General features: G+C 38.0%; 1 protein-coding gene across 24 annotated transcripts in view; it reads right to left on the reverse strand.

Annotated features, from left to right (window-relative positions):
• Window positions 1–4,530: 4,530 nt before the first annotated feature.
• Window positions 4,531–18,541, reverse strand: part of C2CD5 (C2 calcium dependent domain containing 5) — a 70,557-nt gene continuing 56,546 nt past the window's right edge. For 8 of the 24 annotated variants that reach the window (XM_052790463.1, XM_052790455.1, XM_052790454.1 and 5 more), the window contains 10 exons: window positions 17,767–17,828; window positions 16,622–16,720; window positions 16,125–16,214; window positions 15,255–15,342; window positions 14,095–14,181; window positions 11,943–11,993; window positions 10,809–10,910; window positions 9,779–9,969; window positions 6,758–6,904; window positions 4,531–6,025 (listed from right to left, as the gene is read on the reverse strand). In XM_052790463.1, the coding sequence (XP_052646423.1) occupies window positions 5,894–6,025; window positions 6,758–6,904; window positions 9,779–9,969; window positions 10,809–10,910; window positions 11,943–11,993; window positions 14,095–14,181; window positions 15,255–15,342; window positions 16,125–16,214; window positions 16,622–16,720; window positions 17,767–17,828 (1,049 nt within the window). In that variant the 3' untranslated portion in view covers window positions 4,531–5,893. Of the gene's footprint in view, window positions 6,026–6,757; window positions 6,905–9,778; window positions 9,970–10,808; window positions 10,911–11,096; window positions 11,151–11,942; window positions 11,994–14,094; window positions 14,182–15,254; window positions 15,343–16,124; window positions 16,215–16,621; window positions 16,721–17,766; window positions 17,829–18,541 lie in introns of all 24 variants that reach the window. The other 16 variants (XM_052790457.1, XM_052790456.1, XM_052790452.1 and 13 more) reach the window with 4 other exon arrangements.

Consider the following 18,541-nt stretch of genomic DNA (forward strand, 5'->3'; position numbering starts at 1 on the left):
CCACAATTTCCAAACTTAAACACGGCGGTCTCCTCTCCTCCATGCAGAGGAGCGCCTGTGCTGTTGCTAACCTGTGGTTAATCAAACCCTCCAGAGATGGGGCAGAGAGAGAAGGAAGAAGGAAGCGCAGCCCCGGGCAGGATCCCAGGAAGGGAAGGTGCCACACGGCTACAGAGAGGGCACAGGTAGCCTGGGCAGAGAAGGGAGGCAGGAAGACGAAGGGTTGCTGTCTGCAAGTGCTTTCACTTACTCCTCTGGCTTTTACAGTGCACACCAGGAGGTAACGGCATCTCTTCAAAGCTTACCAAGCTCGGCTGCACTCCCTCAAAATTTAAAAGCTCTTCAGGAGTGAATATTCCGCTCACAAGGTTGTAATTACTCTGATGTTTCCAAAATCTCACAAGGTTTCCACGCAAAGATTCTCCTTGATTGAAATGTTATAGACATCTGACTTTAAGGAAAATAAAACCAAAATTGTAATCACCCTAGCTCCTCTCCTCCCTGCAATTTAAGGAGATATTTCTATACGCATTAATGGAAATGCTTTTGCAACAAAAATAAATGTGCATCATTTAATGTGTATGCGCGTGTTTACGCTAAAAACCTGCAAATCAATTGAAACGTGAGTCCCGTTTCCAAAAATGAAATCACCAATTTCAGACTCCAGCTTCATCTCAGCAATTTGCCCATTGACTGATATACACAGTAAATTTTTATTTAAGATCATTAACTCCAGCTATACTGGTGCAGACTAAGGTCCATTTTTCAGGCAGTGCGTTCATCACGTAGGTACAATGACAACAGACCCAGCACCCCACAAATCGGTCTTTGGCCGGTTGTCATTTGTCGCCCCGTACTCCCAAGCACGGCGTTTTGATGCCTGGAGCGAGCCCTGCTTCTCCCGCTGGCCCCCAGCGTGACCCTGGCACGCTGCTTCACACCTCTCAGTTACTTCAGCCGTAAAGCCGAGAAATGATACCAACCGGTTCTGTGAAACACTCGAGGTACACCAATGAAAAGCGTTACCTGAAGGGGTCATTTGTACCGAGGAGCAGCAGCCCGGCTTGCTTTCATTCCAGGCAGGGTTTCTGCAGCCGTCTTCTCGAAAACCTGGGAAGAAAGTTCGCCTGCACGTGGAAGGAAGAGCCGCAGAAAGACGGAGTCCTTTCCTGCCACTGGAAACCCTCAGCCTGTCAGCCTTGTCATGACTAACCTAAGTGACACGAGTTTAAAAACGAGTGTTTCAACGCTTAAGCTACTGCGTCAGCCTGCATCTCGCCGCCCCGTTCTGACCCCTGCGCTACGCTGCTGCCCAGGCCCCCAGGAGCGCCGGGGGCCCCCCGGGGCGAGCCCCAGCCCAGCAGGGCCCACGGCCGGGCCGGGCCGCGGGGAGCTGGAGACCGGCCCTGCCGCACCATGGCTGGGGCAGGGGCTGGCGGCCCCGGGGGGCTGAAATGGGGCCCTGGGCCGGGCGGGATGAGGCCGGGCAGGGACTGTAAGACCTGTTGGTGCTCCCAGGGCCTGGCACTCTTCTGTAGACAGGGCAAGTCACTGAATCCTTTTTTGCTTCGTTTCTGCTTTGTAGAGTGGTCAAAACTGAGCTTTCTCCTACCCTACCAAAACTACAAATACTGCATAGCAAGAAAACTTTTCTTGCCACACAGCCCAAGGCTCAACAGAAGATCTGCAGATGCTGTGGTGGCAGTTGTTCAGAACGTGCTTGCCAAGAAAACTCTGCGACTCCAGCCAGTCATCAAAGCCTCCATCTATCTTTACCTGAACACCGAAAGGGAACTGAGAGCTCTCCAAAAACTTCACAGGCACCAACATCTCTCTTCACACCTGTTTGCGATTCCCTGCATCTGTCTTGCTTCTATTTTCACATATCCGCCTCTCAGTAAGTTGCCAGTGAGATAGGGGCAGGGCTGTCTTTCAGTCTGACAAAAGTGAACCAAACCCTCAGGTTTCATTTCCAAGGAAATTCTCATTTCAGCTAAACACCAAGAAAAAACATTTGATTCCACATGGGGGAGAGAGGACCCACAAATAACTTCACACCATTCACTAAAGGACATTGCTTTCACTTAGCACCTTTCACATGTGCATATCAGAGTTCACAAACTAGAAGGTTAAGAGGGAAAAAAAAAAAAAAAAAAAAAAAAAAAAAAGGCAAGCTCAGGACTTTTCAACCAGCTCTGAAAACAAGCTCCTAGTTGAAAAAAAGAAAGAAAAAAAAAAAAGAAAAAGAAGTGGGATGTTATTCCAGAAGATCCATTCCTAAAGCACTGAGCTGGTTGGGACTCCCAACATGAAGCCAACAACTCCCTCCAAGTTCATTCCTGCCCACCTTCTTCAAGCTTGGGTTGGCTGACTTAGCAAGCACTACGCAACTCCTGAAACAGTGATGGTTAGAGAAAGCTGTGGAAAGAATCAGCAAGCAGCAGCATTACTTGCAGATGCCCTTCTGAAATTCTCCAGAGGAGGGGGACAGTTGTTCAGGCCCTGAACATCCCCCAGTCACCTGAAGGCCTGACATAGACCTAGCTTCACTGCTGCAAGTAAAGCAGTGCCTGGAGAAGGGGTCTTTTACAGCAGTGACAAAGGGCGATACCACCCCATATGTTCACAATATTGACCTGAAGGTTTTAAATCCAAGCTTAGTGGTTCTTCTGAGGGCTGCAGATAGGAACAGGGCCGCTTTCACTCTACCCTCTGTCATTTGGAGACCTCAAGTCAAGAGGAAGCAGCAATGCTGGGGGTTAACCCCAGCAGGCAGCCAGATACCACGCAGCTGCTCGCTTGCTCCTTCCCTCCCAGCGGGATGGGGAAAGAGAATTGGAAGGGCGAAAGTGAGAAAACTCATGGGTTGAAATAGACAGTTTAATAACAGAAAAAAGACAAAACAAAGAAAAACACGTGATGCAAAAAGCAATTGCTCACCACCAGCTGACCAATGCCAACCTCCAAGCAACTGCAACCCCTGGCAAACCACCCCCAAGGTGTACTGCTGAGCACAGCATTGTATGGTACGGGACATCCCTGTGGTCAGTCTGGGTCTGCTGTTTCGGCTGCATTCCCTCCCAGCCTCTCATCCATCCTGAGTGTACTCACTGGGGAGGGGACAGCATGATAAACAGAAAGCTTTGACTCTCTGCAAGCACTGTTCAGTACTAGCTAAAACATGCCTGTGTTAACAACCAAGTTTTGGTCACAAATCCAAAACACAGCACCATACCGGCTGCTATGAAGAAATTAACTCCATTCCAGCCAAAACTAGTACAAGCAAGTTGCATTAGCTCCTACCCCCAAACAGCTATTCTCAGAGTAAATTCCTGACAAAGCAACGTTTGTTTGACTCACAACTATCTCAAATGGTACCGTTTTTCTCCGCACATTTGGAAGTCCCATTACATAAAGAGCAGGGTATCTTGCATTAACTGCTCCCATTTCAGCAGAAACTTCAATGATTCTCCCACAACAAAACTCTATGTTATGATGTCATGACTAAAGGGGTAAAAGTCGTTAACTACCAAGGTACCTATGATTTTTCAGCCATTCTGAACTCAGCAAGGAACATAAATCAACTTGCATTGTAGGCACACAGCTCCTCAAAGGCATTTTGTGCACTAATGACTTAAATTTTTAACTCATGTTTTAGTTTTCATTCCCTTACATAGTCAAATAGTTCCCTGAAGTTTGTCTCATGTTTATATAATCCTTTTTTTGCCTCTGAGAAATGTATGAGGTCTAATGTACCAAATGACAATGGATTTGCACACACATCCCCTTTTTTTACACTGGAAAGAAGAAAATAACAATCAAAGCAGTTTAAGTGTACAACTTTCTACAGGTTACATTTATTCAGCTGGACCAATTAAGAAAAGCTAAATCCCAATTAGTAACAGTTAAAAAACATGTTTGTCATTTCTGGAATAGTAATTAGAGAAGAATTAAAAATTTCTAGATGAGAAAGCTCCTCCTCTATGTCTAATGAAACACACTAGAAGAAATTGTGACCTTTTAAACAGCTAGAAATTAAAAGATGGCATTAATACTTCCACAGAAGCTACCAAAAAAACGCCAAAACAAACAAAACAAACAAAATCACGAACAGCTGCTTTAATGTTCTACTTCAGAGAGTATTCCCATGCTGAATATACACTGAAAACAATTTCTTGTGGCACATCCAAGACCTTCTGAAGTTATTAATATTCTGCCATCAGCTTCAAAGGGAACAAGATTTGCCTTGCAAAATAATCAAGAGAGCTGCAACTATTTACAGGCGACTTAATTTATGGCAGCTTTGGTTGCAACAGCTACAGAATTCAGGAAGACAACTGTATGAGTAAAGTGTTCTGGCAAGCACCTAATTCAAACACTTTATATTTAAAGATAATTAACTCTCCAAATTTTAAATAATCAGGTTGTAACATGCTATACAAAAAATATTCCTCTGAGGAGAATGGGGGTGGGACATCTTTAATATGTATCCAGCATACACATTTAACTATTACACATACAAAAACGCAGTAAATTTTATAAAGAAATTTATTGTGCAAGAATGATTTTCATGCTCATTTACAATGAAATAATTAGTTTTAACAAATAATCATGCCATTGCTTAATTTCAACACTAAGCAGAATATTTACATTCAAGTTTACATGTTTGTTCAAGTTCCACATATGGTATTGTCAGAATTAAATAAGAATGCATCTTCAAATCAAACTTTGCATTTTTTACATTAGAATATCACTGCCTTTATGACATTTACTGGAAATGACAAATTTCCTTTCTTTGCAGTACCCTAATTTCCCAGCTACAGTACTGGCGAAAAAAAACCAACAACACAAAACAACACAAACAAAACCAACTTGCAGAAATTAACATCACAAATGTACATCAGTCTCCAGTTAGCCAGGCATTTCCAACTTGTTAAACGGAAGGGAGGCTGGAGTATACCTCTGTATAACTGACTTCTGGAGGACTGTTTATGTAATCCTTGCAAGAGATCATGCCTGAAGAAAATGAGCCTCAGGACAATTCTTTCATGGAATCTTATATAAAAAAAGGATCCGTTTTGTCAATATTGAAGTGAACATCTTAGAATAGCACCAAACACACTTTGCAACTTTTTGTACTTTTTTTTTTTTTAACCATAGGGATGATTAGGAACACAGCATCATGGTCTGGCACCTTTTTAAAAACAACAACTCCCCCCCCCCCCCCCAACACCCACCCAAAACATATGCTGCATAGTAGTAATTTAAAAAAAAAAAAAAAAAGATCAGCAGTTCAGAAATTCAGTGTGCAGAAACTCAAACTGTGACTTTTTGGTGCTGCTTCTTCCTCTTCACACTCTATGATCTAAGGTAAATTGAGACTTCAGCCCACATTTTCTCAGCCTACACACGACGAATCTCTTGCTCCTTCGGCAGAGGTTGCTAATACAGGCTTCTCAGTTATCTCCCACCCACCCAACCCCTCTTTTATTTTTTAAACTGAGAATCAGCTAATACAGTATGCAAACTCAGAAATGGTTCTGAATTACAACTTATCATGGTCCTGTTGAACAGCTGAAAAATGTAGCAGAATTTTTGTTTACTTTCACGGTTCCATGTGATGCCTACTACTTTAATCCATACTCTCCTATCAGTGCTTCACTTACTGTCCAGGTTTCACAGGGGCCTGTAATAATAACAAAAGAATCAGAGCATACCTGCCAATATGCTGCCCTGACTATTACATAAAGTTAAAGGACAAAGTATAGTGATTGTCTTGGATTTTGGCTATTAATGTTACAGGGAGATACTGATTTTGAAGATGCAAACCTAAACATTCCCACGTTTTAAATAATCTTTATATTTGGCAGAGACTATCTCACTTTTTCTGTCTTCATGTTGTGACATCTCCTCCAGAACTTGTGGGCTGAGAAACAACCGTAGAAGGTTGTACTGGTAACATTTCTAACTCAGATTCACGTACAAAGATGACCGCATCACCACTGACATTTATTAAACACTGAGCCTGAAAAAAAAAAACAAAAAACCAAACCAACAACAATACACAGTTACCAAACATTAAATAGTAACATATTTTATGTTTATTTATATCAGCAAGATATAACTACACAGATAATAAGAAAGTTGACAGAGATCAGGAGACGCACAAATTATTAGAATTTATTAGTGAGGCAATCTATGCCATATTTTCTTTTATATCCACTCACTTGTGTGCTATCAAACATATAGACAGATTCTCGTAAGACCACCACAAATGAAGTATCTGAGTAGCTGTACTTGCTTTCACTATTGTTTTGAACATATTTTGTGTACCAAAAGAACCATATTCTGTTGTCATCTTTACTAATAAAGTTTTGTCCCTTTATGTCCAAAATAGAGCATTTTATATCAGCAACTCCAGGTATTTTTATGTGGATTTAGGATGAAAATCCTAACACCACAAGATCAGAAAAGCTAAGTAAGTTCAGCACTACTGTTCAACTGTTTCCTGCAATTTACTTCATTCTAGTACACTTAGTATTTTTACCCATTTGGGTATTTATGAAGCATATTTGTAATTTTGTGTTAACTCATGTGTCCAAGAATGCTCTTGGCTTCTTTAAACAAAGATGACGATGAGAGATCCAGAAGTGTTAGGCAGACATGGCTCTACAGGGTTGCTGTTTTTTAAATATATAAAATGTGTATTTGTGTCATACTAATCACAATAGCACTGTTATTTCGTATCATAATTTACCTGATTTTTGTTTGGATTCTCCATAAAGACACACTGCTTCATTATGTATGAGACAACTGCATTCCCCCCTAAAGCTGCAACGTGAGCTCTCACCATTGCAAACACTTCAGCAATAAACGCATGGAGAAAACCACTGACACCACCCTCCTAAAATCGAAAAAAAAAAAAAAAAAAAAAATTACATTTTATGTTATGTATAGCTACAAGATGCTGAATACTTTTCCTACATTTTTATCAGCTGAGTATTTCAGTGAATCCTAAATGGTATGTTGTACAGAACTTAAAAGCTATGCACTTTTTAAAGGGTCACAGTTAAAAATCAGACCAATGGAACTTACTGTTTGAGGAAAAGAATCACAAGTAGCTTATTCGTCACTAGTATTCTTTGCAGTCAGTATATTACAGACACTTTTCAGATATTCCTACACCTCTGCAGGAACATTTAATATTCCAATGACAGTTGAATAATTACTTTTTTTCTTTCATCAGGAAGGATACTGCCCATTTTTTTTTATAACTGGGAAGCAGATAAAGAATAATTTCTACTGAGGATTAAAAGAGATTTAGACTTCTTGGAAATTACTGGTAAGGAGTGGCCACCACCTTTGGTTGCTGCAACTTAATGTATGCTAATCATTGTTGTTAGTTCTCAACATTTACTAAAGAAATGATCCCTCAAAATACAAGCAAGCAAGGGACAGAGCAGAGACTTGACAAGCAAGCTATTCAAGCTCCCCCCCCCCTCCCCCCCTTGAAGCCTAAAAGAACTTCTAGCCATCCCGTGTCATTAAGTTTTTTGACTTGATGGTGCTTGTGGGGGATTTTTACTTCTTTGGTGCCAAGCTGAATAATTTAAATTGCTGTGAAAGGAGGAGAAGGAAAACAGTGAAGTTTGGTTTTTTTCCTAAATAATCCTTATGAAAGAATGTAAGCAACTACATCGTGGGGAAAAACCCAACACAAAAACCAGGCAACCAACCAAAAAAAAAAAAAATCCACAGAAAAAACTGAGGAAAGAAACTGATGAAACAGAGCTCACTATTGGTTCAAAATACCTGTAAAATTTCAAAATTAAAGTGAAAGGCAAGACCACTAGACTTCCAACATGCGTGTGTGCCACTGGAGAAGATAAAAGAGGCAGGTAGAAGAAGACGCTATCTAAGCTGAACTTCAACAAATACAGGCTGCCCTCATATCTACTGGGTACTACAATCTACCCCGAACAGACTCATAAAGACATAAGAAAACATATCTTGGATGAAAATTAACAAACAAAAGGGCAAGTATAATTTCACCAATCCAAGCATAAAGCATGAATGAAGTCAAATGCAGCCAGACATCAAAATTTCAACAGGAGTTTGTAATTCCTCATGAAATTTTGATTTTGTCCAAGTGTTTTAACAGTTACAGCAACTGACTGGGGCAGGAGGCAGTGAGGTGGAACGGATTCTGTAATATTATAAACGAAAGATAAGATTTGATGACAAGAGGTAACAAAAGATTATAAATATCCACCTGTAAACGGCAAAACCTAAGAGCAATGGATAAATTGGACTTAAAATTATTATTAACTTTTGAAGCACAGTGTCTGGTGTGTATTTCAGCTTATGAAAGCATTCATAGGGCCTCAATATGCTGTAAACCACCATAAGCAAAATACAAAGCAATACGAACACAAATGCCACTAACTGTTTCCCTGTAGAATCTGAAACACATTGCTTGAGTCGGATATAATGACCACTCTGTTTTGACTCCATTACAGCCTCAGGGCAATACTGTGCAATTAGTATTAAAACTGGTTTGTGACTCAGCCTATGCAGCTGAAATGAATTTACATTAGCTGCCCTGGGTGCTGGAAATAGCACACTGACAGCATCACAGAAACTGTACAACCGTCCCAACTTCATGGAGGAGTTGAATCAAATACTTGAGCAACCTACCTCTGCTGGGATCTGCTATCATAGATACCAAAGCTTATCAGCTATTTAATTTGTATCTACAGAAACTGCAGTTAGTACAGAAATGTCATGTAACCATTTCCCTGGTCATACCATACACATCCTTTTGAAAATGCTGTCCTTTTCACATCGATTTCTGAAGTTAAAAGGGGCCGTAACTTGCAAGATCCAAACAAAATGTTTTTCTGATCAAAGTTTCTCTAGAGAGCTCGCAACTCATTTTTATGAAAGCTGATCATTTTTATTAACATCTACTCTGTAATTTTATCAATGTGTAATTAGCAAGAAACAGCATACTTTTTAGCACTAACAAACCACCAAGAGGTACATTCTATTTCTGTGGCCAGGAATTGTAGCAGAAGGATGCAGCTACTTCCCAAAAGGACAGGAAAATGATAAGGAACATGTCTTGCATTTTGGCATTCTCAGAGGGCTATCTGTTGTCCAGATCCAGACTGGAGATCACTGTTTGAGTATCACTAGCTACACCCTCTAAGCTAGTTGTGTTGTTATATACTCCGTGGCATGCTTTTTAGACATTCATCACACAGAGCTATGTTACTGAGAACGCTCAGCGTAATATAGTTATATATGATACAGGAAACCTTGTATTAACCAAAGAAATCCAAAATCCAAATACACTGTGAAAGCTCATCATTGAACTTGCTAAATGAGAGAAGAATGGATTCTTTTTATTTTTTTTTTTAGCATTTAAATTAATCTCAGTTTTGGGTTCAAATGATCTCAGCTACCACTGTTGGTCAAACACCCATTTTTTCCATATAGTTCTGTTTAAGAACTCATTGGTTTAGTATTACATCCAAATTCAACAGCAATGGCAACAGTTAAGTAACCCCTTCCTAACACTGCCAAACACAAAGCAGCTCTATATGCTCTATGACAAGAACGGTGCAATGTGACTTACTCCCCATTCAGCACCTACCCTCAAGTGACAAAAACTCTTATTCCCTTGCTGTGCCATACCTCAACTCAAACTTCTTCAGATATTATTATTTGATTATTATAATTAACAAGAAGTGCTTATCTCTGATATACAGCTCACCTCACGCAAAGAAGTGGTTTCTCTTATAAAAAACATGTTGATTATCCCAAGATACTTGGTTATTTTTGCCCCAGGTAGAAAAGAAAGAGGTGTCATCTTAACAACTGAGACGGTAGAATTGGTGCATGACGGAACAGAACGGTGCCGTAAGTATCCCTCAGCCAATGGACTTGCTTTATCAAGTGAAGCAGCTAAAAAGATGGGAAAAAAAGAAGAGAAAGTAACTATCAAGTAAGATTGATTACTGTTTCTCAAAACACAAAAACTCTTCTTTATGGTTTCCAAATAGCTTGGTGACAACATTCAGCTGCCTGTGATGCTCAGCCATATCATGTGAGAAAGGAAATTATCATGCAATGCATGCAAAAGGAGACAAAAAGCTGAAATGGAATTTATTTGGAAGAGTGGCATTCCTGCAAAGGAAAACATCGAGGCAAGTAGCTGCACATACAACAATCAGTTATAAAGTGAAGGTAAAGAAAAAGTGCCAACATTTTGAAATACGGATTCTGCTGGAGGAACAAATTACAGGAAGTGTGAAAGTTGTTGTGTTTCCCCAGTGCAGCATTTTCCATTAAAACAGATATTAATCTCTGCTAATTTAAGCAAGATAGTCAGACCTGTGGCCAAAGAACTACTGAAAAATAACTCACCACTTGCTAATTTAGTGACCATTGCCTTGACTGTCACCTTGGTGATTGCTTCCTGTTTCTCACCAAAAATTTTCCAAGATCATACATACACCTACATCCATGCAGTGTATGTTATATAATTAGTAGGCGTACACATTTATTGATAACTAATTTTTACTAAGTGAACAGAAATACTGTACTTTGCTTTTTATGATACTGGTTCATAAACCCTATATTAGCTTACAAAGACAGTAACAATGTCGGCAGTTTTCACACTCAGGTATTCATTCTATACGTGATCTGTAATACTATTGCTGGGCAGGAAACTCCACTATTCACCACTGGGAAATCAGAGATATGTCTCAGATTATCATAACGTGGTAGAAACAGCCGCCTACTTGTCTTAATTGATCCGCGCCTTATGGTCTGAGCTTTCAGTTTAATGAGCTCTATCCAGCTGTTGCATCTGTCTGCAAAGGAACTGTAATCAACTGACGTTGCTGAAAACACAGACAGAAAAACAAAAGAAAAAACAAAGAAAAAAATATGGATGATGTCTCTTGCTCATCTCAATGCTCCTTTTGAGGAAGCAATTATCTGTGTCTGAGAGAGAACAAACATCCCTTTCCAGGTCTGTTTAAAGGAAAAGTTACAGTATAGGTTTGGACTTGCCCAAACCAGTGTACCGATTTCTGGTGATGTCCCAGCTGTGAACCAACTGCCTGACTGGGACTTCATCACTGAAAAAACATGCAAATACAGTCATTAATGACTTATGCTAGATTATTTTTTTTAATCTCATTTTAGGTATTAAGTTCTGGCTTCTTTAATTTTATTTAAGCCTTTTTTAATTTTAATTTTCATTGCTACTCTTTTCCTCACTAAGAGCTGCTGATCATGATTTAAACTTCCTAACTATCTTTATCAATAGCTAACCTACAGACTGAAAAAAAGCTTTGGTGATGAGGATAAGAGTCACAAGCTGAAACAACACCTCAGTTTTAAACACAAATGAATTTTCCTTACAAAATGCCGTCTTCCTTCCCCCAACATCCCCCCCCTCCAACACTCACCCCCCCCCCCAACACTCACCCCCCCCCCCCCTTATTATTACAATAAGAAGTAGAGTTGTTTCTGCTATGACTTTTGGTATTAGTTGCAAGAGTGTTTGCGTATCTTAAAAAAAAATGTTTTGCAAACACCGTTTCTTCATTTTTCTGAAGAAACGGAAGGAACACATGCTAACTTCAAATTAAGACAAGCAAAAAAGCTCTCTCTCAGGGAACTAATTTTCTGTCAGATAAAGTGATATCAATATATCTGACAGAGACACTGTTGTTATTATTAACAAATCTGACTTTTGTAATTAAACAACACGTCAAAATATTATGATATCATTAAGCCACACCAGAGCATGCATTCTCAGTTAACTAGTAAACACTTCCTGGATTAAGACACATCCAAAAAGAGTATACCAATATCCCAAGAATGCTCATTCTGTTCTGGCATATGGCTAAACTAAGTAAACTCACCTCTCTGAGCAGCAGGAATACCTGTGTGGGAACTTGCACCCTCCAGGACTTCTGACAAGACAAAATGAATTCCATTCAGATAATATATGAGCAGAGTCATGTAGTAGAGGACAACAGCTTTCTTCTTACAAAAAAAACTTTTCAGAGTAAAATATGAGTCTCCTGGTTTCAGCTGGGATAGAGTTAATTTTCTTTCTAGTAGCTGGTATAGTGCTATGTTTTGGGCTCAGTATGAGAAGAATGTTGATAACACACTGATGTTTTCAATTGTTGCTAAGCAGTGTTTACACTAAGTCAAGGATTTTTTCAGCTTCTCATGCCCAGCCAGCAATAAGGCTGGTGGGGCACAAGAAGTTGAGAGGGGACACAGGCAGGGCAGATGACCCAAAACTGGCCAAAGGGGTATTCCATACCTTGTGATGCCATGCCCAGTATATAATCTGGGGGGAGTTGGCCCAGAGGGATCACCGCTCAAGAACTAACTGTGCATCGGTCGGCGAGTGGTGAGCAATTGCATTGTGCATCACTTGCTTTGTATATTCCAATCCTATTATTATTATTATTGTAATTTTATTATTGTTATTATCATTGTTGTTATTTTTTCCTCCTTTTTGTTCTATTAAACTTTTCTTATCTCAACCCATGAGTTTTACTTCTTTTTTCCCTGATTCTCTCCTCCATCCCACTGGGTGGGTGGAGCGAGTGAGCGAGCGGCTGCATGGTTCTTAGCTACTGGCTGGGGTTAAACCAAAACAACGAGAAAAAAAATCTGCTATATATAGTAAACTACATAGTTTGATAGCACATAATAAATTGGTATAAATAATTAACTTTACTAAATCTGTCTTGCAAATTATATGATAATTTAGTAAAGGTCATTACTGTGTAAGGTGGTACACATGTATTTTTAAAATAACAATCTTACAGAAAAGTATGTAAAAAAGGTATCAATATATTAAATAAGCTGCTAAGTATACGTAACTACAATGAAACCTCGAGTCTACTTGTGAAGAAATGACAGATGAAGTAATTATCTAGTTGAAAGCCTCTGAAGTGATGTACAGTACAATACAGACTGTGAAGAACATCAGGAAAAGTTATATACGTGAACAGGCTACCCTCTACTGGTCAGTGCCCATTATACAGGTAGCACAGTCAAGTAACTGTGAAAAAGATACCAGTCAGAAATTTCTGGATAGCTCCTCTTTTTGAAAATGAAAGGTTAGTAGTATCATAATATGATCAATTAAAAGTTAAGCACACAAAAATGCATAAAAATTAAAAAAAAAACAACGCAATAAGAATATTATTGCTGAAATTAAACTGACCTCTGAAAACACAAGTAAATGTGGTAGGCACCTTCCTTTATACAATTTATGTAATGGGCAAAAAAGAGAGCTCTAACATTTTAGTAAAAGAACATTTACAGCAATTCACAGATACTAAATTTCCTATCACTAGCCATTTTGGTGGGTAGGTAATCCAACAATGGAGAATAAAGACAGCTGATTTCAATGAATGACTACCTGATTTTTACTACAGTCATAGAAGAATTGTGACAATCATTCTTAAAATGCAGCTCTACCTCAGGTAAAATAAAGCAGCTGTTTAACAGCTAAAGTGTGCTGCACTGTACAAATTGTTTACTATGCAAGTTCAGGCTCCTTTCACTTAAAAAAAAAAATCGCATGCAATTTTGCTCAGCTCAGCAACCAGTATTTGCTAGATAAAGTATTTCCCACCATTAAAACTATGAGATTAATTATTTGAGGCTGACAATACATGGAGTTATTTTATATGGGCCATTTACAGAAGCAAAGCAGTATGAGGCAAGCCTAATTATTAAGTAATTTATACTTAAGTCAAATGACACCCAACACCCAGTGGTTTGCAGCATTTTCAATACTCTAAATGCAAAGACAGAAGAACTACGGGAAATCTACAAAACAATATATACAGAACGATTAGCCAGGCCATCTTCTGTGACTCTCAAAAAATTTTACTTTAGGAGTGAACATATCCATTACGCTTAGGTAGCAAAGAATATTTAGAGCATGTGAAAGTATACATATTTTAAAGCTACTGCAACAATGAAAGACAGAACTCAAAATCAGTAAAAAACAATAGTTCAGCATTCTTCCATTTAACTGACCTTTAGCTGGTGGGAATGGTTGAGAAGCAAGGGGATCAGAGCAAAGTTCCAATGGAAATTGTAGCTGGTCTTCATTGTCTGTAGATGCTTCAACAAAAAAACCATACCCAGTTGATAATTAACCCCCAAAATAAGATCTGCCAGTAATAATAAGCACTACGAATTCAATTTAGTCAGGTCTGACTGGAACAGATTTTTTCAGCATATGCATAAGGTGATGCAGTTCTGTATAAACAGTTAGGTGTCTGACAATAAATCCAGCTGCAAAATTGAACAGAATCTGTGTTCCATTGAACAGGATTTGATTTTGTATTTTCAGGAAAAAAATATTAAGTCAATTCGTGCATTTTAGATTTGATTCTGCAGTTGGATCTGAGTTAGCTATACATTACAGTAAAAAGTAACATTTGATTTATTTCACGTAAAAGAAAACAAACAATTTACTGTTAAAATTGAAGAAGGTATAACTAATGTTTTAGAAACATATGGCTCTATTCTACTACCTAATTCCATTCTTCAGAATGGAGTATCTTCAAAGTTCTGTCTAAATTCCCATACCCAGATTGCATACGTACATTTCTAGCATAAGATGGTGCTTCATTAGCAAGATGACATACGCAGACTGCAGTAGTCTCTTCTATTCCCTCCATAATACTGTATGCTTCACTGATCTCCATAAATATTACTGACCTACTTAAGTGTTTTGGGGAGGTTTTTTGAAGTATTATGAATAATTTATTTTCTGCCTTCTTCAAGTAAGGACAAAATTTGCTACTTATAAGAACAAGTATCCTCTAATGACTTACACCACATGTTTCTAAATACAATGGAAATATCATCATCTGTTACACTAATTCTTTAGAGAAAAATATTCAAAGAAAGATGGTACATGAAATAAGGAAATACCAAACATTTTTTCATGTTACTGTAAGTTTGTTTATTACATAAAGCATATACCTAACACTTGAAAAGTAAGTCATCCTGCTGGAGGTCACATATATGACCTCTAAAACACTCTATGTTATGACTTTACAATTTTATAGAACCTCCCTGTAAAAATGTGTATGTGTAACTGAAATTAAAACATAGACTCGTTAGGTACTGGGGAAGAAAAAGGAAAGAAAAATATCTCTTATCTTTACATGCCTCACAACACTTACCTCTTTGCTGTGATTTTTCTGTAGGGGCTTTGTTGGCTTGTAATGCTTGGTTTTTGTCAAATGTAATTGCAACAGCTGTGACTGCGATCTGCAAATCAGAAATACATGGCATATCAGGTAACTTAATCTCTCATGCAATCTGCAAAAATAATTTTGCAAACAAGACAACTTTTTCCATAGAAAAAACAATGGGGGGGGCATGATCTAAGTAGACATATTAAAAACCCTTCACAGGAGAGCATAAAAGGTAATACTAAGGTCCATTGTTAGAACATACACCTGACAGTGTTTGTCCCACATTTATGATTTTGTTCATCAGTTCTTTCCTTCTTTCTTGGTGAAGTGACATAAAAAAGAATCATAAAAACTCATTATCATTTATTTGTAAGGGAGAGAAAGATATGTTTAATTGAACACAAGAATGCTGCTATACTTCTAAAGAAAACATTTTCTTTAAAAATAATGAAGTCTATCGCATCATCTTGAAACAGCAAGAGAAAAATTAGACAATTATAACAACAGCATGCTTAGAAAACTAGCGTGCCATATTCCTGTAGTGTACGTGGTTAACACCTTTTAATGGATAACTAGTCAGGGCTTTTCGTTTCCTACCTAACTAAAAAGATACACACTATTAAGAGGCACTGTGCTCATGAAATGCCACATAGTCCCATGATTCTCAAAACTGTGAACTCAGTAGGTCATCCTTTTTCTTCACCGAACTTTACGGCCTTAAGTTTTACTTCAGAATTCACCAGACATACTAGTAAATCAAATCCTAGCCTAGTGTACTCTGAGCAGCAAATGTTAATTAAAGGCCAAAATTGGCATGCCTACATGCTGAAAAGTCAGAAGCGGCAGTCTACTTACCTGAACTAATTCATCCTCTGGTAGAGCAACTGTAAAATTTACATGACAAAGGCAGCAAGGAACCATAGATCGTAGTTTAAAATACAAGCTCTGTGGAAGGCAAGACATTACTTGTGTTAGCCTAAAAAAATGTAAGGTTTACTTCAGAGAAATTAGAGATCAAAACTCTTTTCATAGTAGAAAACATCTAATCATAGTAATTTTTTCTTGAAGATGAACTACATGTGTGAAAAGTCAGGATAGAATGCAGTTGTTTTATTTTTGTTTCTAGAGTACACTACCAGTCAAAGGACTCATTCAGATTCAAAAAGCTTTGGAAATTCTTAATACACTAAGGCAGCTGAATCTATCTTTAGAGCAGCTTACAAACTAATTACAGACACTTTGTAGCCTAATTCTGAAAAGTAATTATGAAGAAAATGTTATTTTCAGTATAGCCTGATTTTACTTTGCTTCCATTTGAACAATTCAAAAAACGTTTCAAATAAGATTCTTACCTTCAACAGATTCTCACAGAGATCATTAAAGTTCTTATTAAGTGTTTGATTTGTTAGGTTAATGTTGCTTAATCTGGATACTCTTACTGCTGTGAACATCTGAATTAGAAACAAAACACACTTTTTTTTTTTTCCCAATATATGCCTGTATGTTATATTAAAACCAAAACAAATTCATAAAGAAGACAAATCATGCGTAACAGGGACAGGGAGAAAAGGAGAAAAACGTAGCAACAGTAAGCCAAGTAAAGTGCTTATTGCTCATGAAATTTTACAAACAAAAGGCAAATTTTTTGTGAACTAATGTATACGAATATATGAAACAAGTGATTAAGCAAGATATGAAATACTCCATGTTGTTTTTGCATGCTTCATAAAGGAAGCTTTTGCATGCTTCTACCTGCTACATATTTTGTTAACTGCTGTTGAAAATTATATGTTAATTGTGTACAACAATGTAGACAATAATGGAATGTCATATACAGATACACAGGCAATACCATCTACCTGAGAGCATGCTGCTGGTGCAGGCATATTGTTTTCAGGTTTGTGCTGTGCCTCTGCAAACCAGTCTTGCATTGTGCCAGTTAGGCGTAAAAGTTCACTACGATCTGTTTTAACTCTCTCTATATGAGACTGAATTGTGTTGTACAAACATGACCAAAATGTTCAAACTTAATTATACATGGAATTTTTCTCTACTCACCAGATTGGATTTATCTAATTCTTATTTATCTTAACCTATTAATGTTATCATATGCAGTATCTCAGTGAGTGATCTGCAGTATCAGAGTGAGTGAGTGGCTGCGTGGTGCTTAGTTGCTGGCTGGGGTTAAACCATGACACACAGTCAAAAATTTCTTTAAGAGGCTTCAAAATCTAGCCAAGCTCTTAAAAATGCCCAAAACCTTAAAGTTCATATTTACTGTAACTATTTTCTCATTTTTGTATTTTTGTACCAGGTTCTCTATTACATAACAGCATAGAAAAACCACAAAGAAACTGGTTCTCATACCCTATTTTTCTTACAGTATCCTTTTACTTAATCTTTCAAAATTAGTGATCTCTAATATATATTTAAATTACTAAAGCATATTTCAACACAATTTGGAAAAAAATTTTTAATTTTCTTTGAATAACCTTACTTGAATTTCTGGTGTCCAGTTATTTATACCAGGCATAATTTCTGTGTTGCAACTGTAAAAACCTGTAAAAAAAAAAAAATTTGGGGAAATCTATGCTGCACACTGAAATATAAATATATTTTTAAAGAAATATATGTGACCTTACTTGACGTTTTGCAAGTATTTTCCCTCATTTGTTTTTGAATATGGAATAATATACCAGAAATAAGACCAACGTTCAAAAAACAAACATAGCATCTGAAGAATACAATATAACATACAAAAAACACACGCTTTCTGTTATTTATACTGCAGTGAAAAAATGGATAGGAAAGATGGAACTCACCACTTCTAAAACAATAACGCACTACAGAATTCTAATTCTGAGTATTTCTTCAACCCCCGAAAAGCAAGGCCAGAAATGTCATTATGTTGAGGAACTTGAGAGAGGCTACAAAGGCGTGAAATGCAACAGTGACAGCTACTCCCCACAGAGACTGGGTAACTCATGTCATCTGATATTAAGACTAATTGGTGAGACAACCTCCCTGACTGCTTCACGGAACTGCTCCGTATAGAACCCAGAAAACAAAAAACCCCGGACTAGCTGGTCCTGAGCAGGGAGAAGTGTTCAAAGAGGTTTTTTTAACTCTCATCAAGATATGCTTAAGCATTCTTGTAGGAAGGGCAAACACCCAAAATCCACTACTGCCCTGCCTAGTTTCTAATAGACAAGCTACATACAAATGAGGAAACTTATTGAAAAGGTGTGATAGGAAAAGCTGAAAAGCTAACC

This window comes from Harpia harpyja, chromosome 6 (genome assembly GCF_026419915.1).
Source record: "Harpia harpyja isolate bHarHar1 chromosome 6, bHarHar1 primary haplotype, whole genome shotgun sequence".
Classification (NCBI taxonomy): Eukaryota; Metazoa; Chordata; class Aves; order Accipitriformes; family Accipitridae; genus Harpia; species Harpia harpyja.